This window comes from Thunnus maccoyii, chromosome 14 (genome assembly GCF_910596095.1).
Source record: "Thunnus maccoyii chromosome 14, fThuMac1.1, whole genome shotgun sequence".
NCBI lineage: Eukaryota > Metazoa > Chordata > Actinopteri > Scombriformes > Scombridae > Thunnus > Thunnus maccoyii.
The window spans coordinates 4,001,057-4,013,193 of record NC_056546.1 but is presented as its reverse complement, the minus strand read 5'-3'; the positions used below and the strand labels follow the sequence as shown (position 1 = coordinate 4,013,193).

Genomic DNA, 12,137 nt, shown 5'->3' with positions numbered 1-12,137 from the left:
TTAACCTGACCGCAGTATTATAAGATGCTGTGAGCATCAGTCAGCAGGTGGACTGGGAGACCTTCTGCCTGTCTGTGTTATATTCGATCAGGCTATGCATTTCAATCAGAATATTAAATCATTGATCCGTACATGTTTTTTCCAACTAAGAAATATCGCAGAACTCAGGTCTGTTGTATCACAACCTGAGCTAGAGATGATTAATCACACTTTTATATCATCCTAGCTGGACTATTGTAATTCCCTTCTCACCTGTCTCACCAAGTCATCGCTGAACCGTTTACAAAAGGTCCACAATGCTGCTGCAAGGCTGTTAACCAGCAGGACGACTCACATTACACCCATTTTAAAGTCTTTACACTGGCTTCCCATCAGGTTTAGGATTCATTTTCTTGTTTTCATGTATAGAGCCCTGCATGGACAGACACCTGAGTACATCAGTGATCTTATCCATCCCTGTATCACCAGTAGGTCACTTAGGTCTTCTGACCAGGATCTACTGGCTGTGATCGTGCCTTTGAAGTGGTTGTTCCAACACTGTGGAGCTCTTCCCTTAGACATATGTTCTGCAGTCTCTGTAGAAGCTTTTAAAAAGCAGCTGAAGATCCTGTTACCTGTGTTTTGTTTGTATGTTAACTTTATCTTGTGGCTTATGGTTTTATTGTTTGTATGTTTTATGGTCTTATTTTTAACTTTTATTCTTGGGAAGTACGCGTGAATTTTATTTCTGTGAAAGGTGCTATGCTAAATAAACTTACTATTAAACTTATTATAGAGTAAATGTGTTGTAAAACCAAAACTATGAGCTAGCTAAAAAGCTTCATGGAACTGCAGAGTTTGTAATAATTCTCTGTGTGTTTGTCATTTCCAATGACTGTTGTGGATATTTCTGAGCGATGGTCAACACTTCAGTGGAGAGAAGCACACAGGAGGCTTTGATGTCTGAGGGCTGAAGATGTTTTATTGAAGTTACTTGATCAAGGAGAACCGTAAACAGCGAACATCCAAGTTGGTGTAACTGGGATGCTGTCTCTTCTCGTTCTGTCTCCTGAAAGTCTGAGTGTTAGTCTTTAACCCAAGCAGATCGGCCTACAATATGAAAAATTAGTCTAATTGGTTCACTAGTTTCTAAACAAAGGACTGCACTTTACCTGTGACATCTGAAGTCACGTTGCATTGAGCCTCAGGTCATTGTCAACACATTTTGGCTACACGTTCCACCTATCGGTGTTGTCTAGAAGGATCCTCTCTGGCCTTGGCTTACCATGGCAATGCTGATGTACTCTTTATCAGAGAGGTTTCAACTTTCACCGCTGAAGTCTCAAGGAGAGATTAAGGATTACAATGTGACCTCAAGGCTTATTTTGACCCAATTTGTCACTCAATTTGTAACCCCTAAAGATGGAAAATTCCATAACAATGACCACTTTCACATTACTCTTACCAATTCTTATATACTGGCCTCTAAGTAAAAATTGAAAAACATTTTTTGTTTTCCTTTTAATTGTGCCTTTTTTCTATTGTAGTAATGCTAATATTACTTGAGTAAAGTACCTGAATACATCTTCCACCGCTAAAAACATGCACATTTAATTATATAACAAGGGCAGTAAATAAAAAAACAACAAATAGGGAGAAAAAAAAGTCCTGTAGTTGTAGCACATAACCTTTCTGGTTCAGTGAGGAAGAGAACAACTCATAAACAGAGTGGTGACTAACACACACACACACACACACACACACACACACAGAGAAACAACACCGAGCTCTCCGGCAAAACTTGACGCTGTCCCCTACTGATGACATCATCCCTGTATGCTGGCCTAAAGGTCGCTGATGTCCGGAAGCCGGCCCTGGGCACATGACACGACTCACTTCCTCACATGGCTGCACAGTAACACACATGCACGCCCACACACACACACACACACACACACGCAGGAAACCACGCACGCATACACTCACTTAGATGAATACACACGGATAAACACACACTTGTTTGGGGTCATAGCTGAGTGGCAGCATTTCGCCTGAAGACAGCAGACTTCATTCCAGACTTCTTCACCAAATCACTCTCTCATTAGATCCACTGTCTGTCTGCATGACTCTGAGCTGTAAGACAAACGTCTCTTACCCAGTCCAAAAAAAAAAAAAAAAAAAAAAAATGGGCCGCTTTGTCTGGCTGTTTGGTTTTTAATGGACTCAGTGTGGGATTTAAATCTTTTCAACTACAATATTTTTAACAGACAGAGAAGTGCACACACACACACACAACAGGACGCTGTCAAATGCAACCGCGGCGTTTTTTCTGCCTTCGGCCACCAAGCAGCTGAAGTTGAAAGGGTCATTTCACCCAAATCATAAAATAAAAACTACTTTCTGTCTTGAGTTTTTCAAAGTGGGTTACTATATTCAGCTGACACGTCTTGTAAATAAACATAATGTTAACATTCACCAAAAATGCACCAGAAGTGTGTTTCCTTGAGGTCCAACAAAGGTGTCGGCTGCATTTCCCTCCTCATAAAAAATGTGCAAAGCCAATTTTTAAAAACATTTTAAATCTGGCATTGTTTACACCAATGTTTGCTTGCAAGCGGTCTTTCTTTTTCACTGGGGTTGTTTGCGTGTTACCGCCACCAGCTGTCAATCAGTGGAACAGTGTAAAACCAACAACACGATTCAAACAAAACAGGGACCCACTCATAAAAACACTGCTCCATAGTTGTATTAATGGTCAATAACTCCACAGAGTAACTCTTTAAAGGACAGGTTCACATTTCTTCAAGGCAAAGCAATAGTCAGGTGACCATATGGACACTGTGATACCTTAATAGTCAGTGTGAAGAGGAGGAATGATGACTGCAAGCAAAATCAGTTTCAGAGCTCATATAAGCACCTGATTATTGTTTTGAGACAAACTTGAAAAATTGTGACCCTATCCTGGACTACATTAGGTTTGTTTGGATATAATCTTTATACAGTCTTTGGCATTATTATTTGGAGACATTTCAACATACAGTATGACAAAAATACTTTCATTACAAATGTAGATCGATTGCTGATGGTGGCTTAATGTTTGGGAGAATAGGTACATAAGGTAATTTAGAATATTAGTTTCAACATTTCTAGTTTAGTCAGATGGAATTCATAATTTAGACTTCTGGGTAATTTCAATAAGTGTTCGTGAAGACGGTCCTAACAACAAATTAAGAATTGAAAGATGAGAGATGAGAAATTCTGTCAAAACAACTGTTGCATCTGAAAAACCCTCACTTTTTGACCAAATTTAGCTCTGTTTCAACCTATATGTTAACATGTCTTTTGACCTGAATTTCACTAAAGGATTGGAGTTGGGAGTTGGCCCACACTTCTTGTTGCTGTTGAGCAGATGCAGAAGATTGCCAGAGCTGTCGGAGTTAAGTGTCCTGCCTGTGGGTGCTGCCACCTACTGTAAAACAATGAGTTAAGGTTGTGGCCCGGTTGTGCAAAAGTGCCTCTGGGAACTGAGCCACTGAGCAGCAAAACCCCTGTGAGGAGACAGTCAAGGAAACTTACCTGAAGAAGGTGACAAAGAACTGCACCAGGTCCATGATGCTGTTGTGTTGAGAGAAAGCAATCTGTTGGAAAAAACATGAGAGGAAAGACAGTGTAAGAAAAAATCTATGATCCAAATGTAAATTTTATTCAAAACTCTCACTTTTAAAATGTTTTTTTAAGATGTTGATTATCATTTTATGTGTGCAAATGCATGAATAAGTAGCAGTGCTCTACTCTTTTTTTTATTATCTAGACAAAAAAAACCAAAATCACGTATCACAATTAGATAAAATTCAAGCAAAGTTAGAGAACCTCGAGTTCCTTCCGACCTAAATAACAAAAATAAATTTGAAAATTTTATGCCTGACGAATAAAACGACTAATTATCTCAGTCTATGTAGTCAATTATGTAACTCCAATATTGAAAAGTAGAAGATTATACATGTGAAACACAATTAAAATATATCAGGTCAGTGGTAGATGAGGAATGGTTTTGAATGAACATGTCTGTATTTTGCACAAAACACTGTGACTATACATTCCAGCACATTCAGGGAGGCCTTACATAAGCTCTCCTTCCCCAAAACATGCGTTACAGCGCATCATGTGAAACTGATGCAATAACTGTGGATGAACATCTTTATTACCTGAGGCCAATGTTCAGACCTCTTACATAAGGCCAACAATTTTATTTCTGCCAAACACATTCTCACATGTTCTCTATCTCCTTCTCTAACACACACACACACAAAGAATACAATACGAGCCACCGTCATATGGTTTGTAGGGTTATTATAAGATTAGCTTGTGAGAAAAAGGCTTCTGGCCTTTTGTGCTCTCCGGTATTCTGCAGCACTTTGTCCAATTGAACTCCGACAAAACTGCAGCACCACTAAATCCACTGACTGCACCATCCATCATCGTGTTTTGTGTGCTGGGACGGTGCTGCTTCTGTGGCCCTCTGCTGTCCTGAGCCACAGATCTTATGCATGGACTCAATAATCCTGCGGGATAATCTAAAGGGTCAATTCATCCAATTTACACCATATTGTTCTACTTACTTCCTTACTTATAATTAATACTTCTGTTTTAAGTGCTGAGATTTTGAGGTATCTGCCTCTGCCGCCCCAGAACAATGGAGGTGAATGGATTTTTTGGGATTTGTGCTCCTCAAAATTTTAATAACTATATCTTCAATAGTTCCTAAAGTAGCTCAAAGTGAGGCCTGTGATTGGCCGAAGTCACCAGAGAAGGTTGTTTCCAGGAGGTGATCTATTATATTTGCATTTTAATTTATGGTTTTGAAATCACATGTCTTTATGATTCTTTGGCATCTATGTAATGCTGTTGTCTACAGACCACATTTGCATCCAAAATCTAGCAAAAATTTTAACAGAATGTCCAGAAAATCTGCAAAAGAAAAGGTGAAGGTGTGTTTCTATCTGCTACTATTATGCAAATATTACAAACCACTGCAGAAGAAGAAGAGGGTGCAACAACATTACATAATTATAAGAGCATCAGTCAGACCTTGGATGTTGGAAAATCATGTGAAAAACACGCTGGAAACATGGTATTTATGTTTGTTTTATGTATTAATTTGAGGAACGTCTCGTCATTGGTCCACACAAATCCGATGAGTTCATCTGCTGCAATTTTTCTTCGTCTATTTAGTGGAGCAAAAGTTTGAGTAACACGCTTCAGGATTCATTCACCGAGTCTGTTTCCACCTCAGCCTGGTGAAAAACCTCTTTACAATAGCAAAATATGTGTTTTTATGTGCATTAATGATTTTTTTCCTGTGTTCAAACCATGTGCGTTATACTGTATGCTGCAGTATTACAGATATTTCAATTTGTTTCATCAGCATACACACCCACACACACACATGCTCATTCCTATCACCGTAAAACTTTTTCCTCACCTCTCACCTCATCTCATCCCTCAGAGTATTAACCCTGCGCTCCGTCTTCATCGACATCCATGTGTGTTTTCTGTATGTGCGCTCCTGTTTTTTTCTGTGTGTGTGTCTCAGAGTGTGTGAGATGCACCCTGCTGCTCCAGAGCAAAGTTTTTGGCCCTCAGCTATGAAAACTCCTGAAAAGCTATTGTTGTCCATGTTCAAACTCGCTCATGTTAAGAGGATTATTTAACACAGACATAATTGATTTTCCATTCACTTTTCTGCCCTGTAGGAACAAAACAGAGCAGAGTTTACTGTTGGAAGTATCGCGGAGACACACAAAGCACATCAAGGTACTTCTAGGACACGGTTGAAACTAGCATTCAGGTGTGGGACCGTAACCGACAGCAGAACAAATTAAGAGACCTGGGATGGTTCATTTTATTTAAAAATACCATTAAAAAATAATCAGATATTGCAAGGGCAAAATTCATGCAGCCACTCTAGTGATTCCTGATAACAGTACCTCCACTGCATATTTCAACAAAAAAACTGGCAGGAGTCAATGTCACTGCTTTAGCTAGTCAGAGTGGTTGGTTGTAGGTCGCATTGGTGTTTTAATTGAGGAAAAACTCAACTGTAACACACATGGACTGTGTCACATAGTGTCAAGTCATTTAATGCCTGTAGCAGTCAAGGTAGTCAAACCCATGATGATGCCGCTGGTGTCGGGGCTTACAAGAAGGTCTTTCCTGTGTGGAGTTTGCATGTTCTCCCTGTGTTTGCGTGGGTTTCTGCCGGGTGCTCCGGTTTCCTCCCACCATCATAGACGTGTATGTTAGGGGTTAGTGCTCCTGTTAGTGCCCTCTAACCACTGGCACTGGCAAAAAGAACTGGAGTCGCTCCTCCAGACGCTGCATTGCTGCTGCACGTTACTCCTAGTGTATAAGATAGGTCAAATGCAGAGGACAAACTTTGTTTCAATGTATGAGAGCGCTGAGAGTCTTAGTTGTACACCGGCGTTGAGAGTACACAGGGAAAATGGGAAAACAAATAATCACATGACCAAATTAAAATTGTCCAAGACTGCGTTGAATTGCAGAGAGACATTTTCTTGGTGTATTCATGTTGAAGTTGTGATGGTCAGGTTGCCATGTTGATCCTTTAATGGCAACTAAAACATAAACAGCATCTTCTTCTCAAAACTACCCTTAAACAACTCATCTGAGTGTTTTCTGATGTGACACGTATGTGGTTAAAACGTGGGTTGGTTTCGGTTTGGGTTGAGTTTAGGAAAACATTGTAATCATGCTTACAAGAAACCAATGTTGACTGTTATTACAAGAACCAAACCATAGTCTCCTGAGTCAAAGTTGCACGCTTTGTTGACCAAACCATCTACTCTCACCTCCTCTTCCTCTTCCTAAGAACACAACAATGACACAACATTTCTACTTTTGCGATAATTACTCACATGACTGCAAGATGTCTGGAAAGTAGGATTGCAACTGATGCAACTAACTTCATCATTTTGTCTATAAAATGTCAGAAAATAGTGGAAAACGCCCATTATAACATCTTAGAGCACAAGATAACGTCTTCAGATGTCTTCTTTTATCCGATTAACAGTCCAAAACCCAAAGATAATCAGTTGACTGTCATGTTATAACACATAAAAGCTTCAAATCCTCACATTTAAGAAGCTGCAACCAGCAAATGTTGACATTTTCTCTTAAAAAAGGACAAATGATCATTTAATTAACCAAATAGTTGTCGATTAATCTTCTTTAGATTCACTTATTGATTAATTGACCGATCCTTGCAGCTCTACTGGAAAACATTAACATATTTGGTTAAGCATTTTATATTAGTACTTTTGGACAATAGTATACTTATTTCAAATTAAGAGATATTTCTGTAAAATAACACAAACAGCAGAACTTAATGAGGCTTTACCAGCTAAATAAAGGCTGAGAAAAAAAAAAAGTAAAATAAAAAGTTATGTACAGATATTTTCATAATGAAAACTGCACAGCTTGTTTGTGATTTGCAGCGTGTTAGAACAGACAAGTGTTAACCAGAAGCAGACATTGGATGACATCGGGTGTGAGGATGAGGACATCTGCTGTAATAGTGCATTGTTTACTTTTCGTTCACATTTAAAACAAAGACTTGACGTTGACGGAAAAGTTCAGGGTCTAAATGCGTTGAACGCCGCTAAATGCAGCCTTTCAACTCGCTATTTAACTTCAGAAGTCTTCAAGTGTTTCTCAGCTGTTTCATTTGAAATCAACCCTGTCAGGCAACCCAGCGCTCTTATTCATCTTCATTTTTTTACATTAAGTGGTGAGTTGTCTGATGTTTCATTTTAATTGGCTTTAAAAAGGTCTTTCAAGGTCTTTATGAAACTTTAAGACAATGTGAAATTGGTCTAGGCCTGAGGCCATTGGTGTGCAAATTAGTATGTGATATCTGATCCTCCTGACATGGGGGACTGTCAAAGATCTGTTTTAAAATCAGCAAAACCCCTGAGCAGCACTGCGGCTAACAAGGGCTATAAAATATAAAAACACTGATCACAGGCATCACAGTACATTTGACAGCAATATATTTCAAGCATGTTCAACATGGGGATACCTTTAAATGGCCCTAATAGCCGGAAAGGCTGTGTCTTTGTCTTTGGTGAATCCTCTGAGACTACTTGGGAGGGGGGGGGAAGAGAGAAAGAAATGGGGCAGAATGGGCTTAAGAGGTTTACCAGCATTTGTGCAGCAGGTAAAATGGCCTGACAGTGAAAAACCTGCAGGAAAAGCTGATTTCAGTCCAGAGGGACACCGCATTAATACAGGCATCAGGGAGAAAAGAGCCTGGCTTTGCATTCAGGCTTCCAATGCAGCAATTTACATCATTACCTCCTGACAATATAAAGAGTTATTATGAATGTACTCACATGCACCGACACGGAAACAGAGACAAATACATACATACAACTATTCACACAACTAACTAATACTGAACACAGTAAATTAGCTCATACTCTATACTATATTCTTCCTAATCTCTCTCACACACACACACTTTCCAGTCCCACAAACTCCAGTCTGTACGGCCATCATTTCAATTTACAACAACTGCAGTCGTTAACCACAACTATAATCAATAAGCTGTTTAAACCACACCCTTCTCTTCCTGACCCAGACCACTGCAGAGCAGCAAACACACAAGTCTGACGAACCTACAAAACACACACACACGATGCAGACCTAATCTACACATGCTGAGGATGTTAACACTACATTGTGCAACTTAATGCACTTATATAACGTTCAATTCCTAGACTGAGGTCATGTCTGAGAGTGCAAAACAAAGTGAATTCTGTCTGGTTTTTATTTTTCTGTAAGTTAGTTGTTAGTTAGCGACGGTAGAGAGATGACAGGAACAGAGAGGAGAGAGAGAGAGAGATCTGCTGCTAGAATCGAACCAAATATGTTGAGGTTACGTGTCATTCGTCTTTACCAGAAAGCTACCAGGAAGCAACCACAACTGATGGATTTAGACAGAAGATTTTGCACAGGGATTAACTGTTGCTGTTGCATTTCCATGTAGAAGTCTGCAAATTGCACCATTGGGAAAAGAGCTGATGACATAAGATAATATTATAAGCCCGTGCAGGCAAAAACCGTTTACTTCAAGGGCGCACCAACACACAGGATAGGATACAATTTAAATATACACTTAGTAGCCAGTTTACTAGGTACACCTAGCTAAAACAATACAGTCAAATACAACAGCCTTACAATAAATCTTACCATCATGAAGGTTATAACATTTGGATTTTGTTGAAACAGTTGAATGTGCTGTTGAATTGAGGCCTTTCTAATATTTAGTCTATTAGTCTCATTGTGTGCATCATTAACTAGCAACTGACTGTATGTTACCAATAAAATTAAATAGTCTCTATCTCTCTCCATATACAGTCAGTCATCACTGAACTCATGGCTGTCTGGTGTGATGGCAACCTGTGCAGATTCAATGTTCGTCCAACTTTGCATTGGACTCTTATAACATTGTTGGACTCACGGTGGACAACCCGCTAATGTACGTCCACTAAAAGTGTTTGTTTTTACCACTGACAGGCTCAGATTGTTATAATAAGTGTCTGACAACATTATGGAAAGGACCATACAGAGAAATAAAACATTTTTCTTTATGTTTTGCTTGATCCAGTCTGTTTGTTAATGTGTCTAATCAAGTCTCGCTCCAGGAGAAGTCTCGTTCTGAAACCTCACGAGTTGTCGAAATCAGCTAAATATTCAACCATGACTTTGAAAATCTTTGAGATAACACTAAGCTACGATTTCTCTACTCCAACACAACAAACCTCCCCAGGCACTCCTCTCTCCAGCCCCTTCATGGCTGAATATTTAGCTGATTTCAACAACTCAACTCTTGAAATATTTCAGAACCAGACTTGAGCAAGACGAAGTTAGCGGCACTATTGCCCCGTTGGATTACATTGCAGCCCGTTTCGCAGCTGCTGGCTGCAGCACCTCGCTCAATACTGGACCAGTTTCAAAAATGGTTGTCCCCATTAGTCACTTAGACACAAAAATATGGGAATACAGGTTGAAAAATACCAAAGTTTCCCTGTAAGATTTTCACATTTGTACTTTGCTTTTCAGGATCTTACCCTGCATAAAGCATATTTGTCTATTTGTTGTTAGATTAGGCCTACTTTCATTACTGGTCATGTTGTATTAAATTGTACATGTGGGTGAGAGGTATTTGTTAATCTACAATAACATCAGAGAACATCTTAAGTTATGTTTTCCAGAAACACCTTGTAAGTTTAAGAAAATTCACAAGATTTTACGATCATCTTCGCCTTTAGATGCTTTTGGGTCTCAGATCAATACGCTGCACAACTTCTCAGCCTTACATGTACCTAAACACAACGGAGATAATTGAAATATTATCCTTCTGTATATTCACCTCTAATATTGAAACAGACAGATTAACACTGCTAATGTAATTAACTCCAAGTGCAAAGTGGAGATTGGAGCTTCTGCTACACGGTGTGATGACTGTAACCGCTGAGTGCTCGAAGAAGCAACGATACAAAAGGCAGCTACAGAAAATACTGCAGGGGAGAAGAACATTACAGCAGATACAGCATAAATACCGAAATAATACACATTATGGCACAAACACAGAAACAACAGTTGTCTTCCTTTTCTATAGAAAGTAATTGCTTAGAGATCAGGGGTCAACTGACTGTTCAAGGGAAATATTTTTTTTTAATCTCAAGGCTATAACTGCAATTACCAGAGGAGAGAGTGTGAGAGGAGAAAAGCGGGAGGCTAAGGTAGGAGACAAAGGTAAAAGATGAGGGGAACAGGAATGACGTAAAGAGGACTCCAAGGACCTCTGTTCTACAGACCGGTCATTACTGAAGGTCCATGCTGGGCCCTCTGGGGACGAGCTGAGGAGCTGTGACAGCAGTGGGCTGCCTTTTATTTCCCTAACCCTGAACCAAGGGCTGCTTGTTAAAACCAAGAATGAAAGAAAGTGTTAATCAATAAGTGAGGGGAAAACAAGAGGGCGAGAAGGGATGGAGAAAAAAAACAAAAAAAAAACAGAAAGAAATGGAAATAAAAAGCAGAGAGAGTGCGGAGGGGTGAAGGAGATGGGAAGGAAGAGAGAGAGCACCAGGTACAAGATGAATGGAGGGAAAAGACAAGGGAAGAGAGGGAACACAGACACAGGGAGATGATGGCAGGAGGAGGACGATGGGGGTAAAAGATAAAGCAGCAGGAATTCATTCATTTTCTCTTCTCATTTAATCCTCATCAGCGCTGCGGGGACAACAGAGAGACACTCACTCATACCTGCAGCACTTTAAAGAACAGTGTTGACACCAAACAGCAACGAGGCTGGAGGCTGACGCTGATTGTGGAAGTACCTTAAGGCTCAACGCCATAGACAGCTGCTAGATGCTCCAGCTGACTCCCGTTGAACGTCAATTCCTCTCCAGAAATACTCAGTCAATCATGGTCTAAAGTCATTATGGTCTCAATCTCTGAATTCAGGCTCTTTAATAAGTTTGCTGGTGCTCATTTTTTAAATTATTGCTCCGTTAATAAGATTTGAAGACTTATAGCAGCTTTGATGTCTCTGTGTGGGTGTTGATTGACAGCTGTGATTGACAGTTGGCTCACCTGCTGCTCTCCTTGGCTAAAGGACTCGCACTGAGTCGGACTATTGTTGCAATATTTCACTAAGTTCAATGTTACTTGATTGTGATACCTGTCATGTTAGCACAATTTAGCTAAAGTAGCTAACATTAGCCCGAGTTTGTAGCGCTCGGTGATCCCAGTAAGCTAGCAAATGGAAACCAATGGGTGATGTCACTTTATATACAGTCTATGGTTTACACATACAGGCTAAGGGCCGGGTTATGCTAGGAAAGAATACTTTGTACAATGTGTTGTCCAACCATGTCAAAAATCAAGGTTTTTTATTTATTATTTATTATAATATCTCTCCTGGAAGGCAATCATAGTGTTGTAATAACTACATGAAGTAGAAGCAGATATTGTGGGACACAGTCTCCCCCAGTTCAGACATTGCAGAGGTGTGATGGGACGGGGTTTCTGAAGCAGTTTGACCGTCTGACAAGCAGTTCTAATGAAGAATA

At 39.8% G+C, this 12,137-nt stretch overlaps 1 protein-coding gene across 3 annotated transcripts in view; it reads right to left on the bottom strand.

Annotated features, from left to right (window-relative positions):
* Positions 1–12,137, bottom strand: part of atrnl1a (attractin-like 1a) — a 320,080-nt gene that overhangs the window by 133,104 nt on the left and 174,839 nt on the right. For all 3 annotated transcript variants that reach the window (XM_042432657.1, XM_042432659.1, XM_042432658.1), the window contains one exon: positions 3,556–3,617. In XM_042432657.1, coding sequence (XP_042288591.1) covers positions 3,556–3,617 — 62 coding nt within the window. The remainder of the gene's footprint in view (positions 1–3,555; positions 3,618–12,137) is intronic.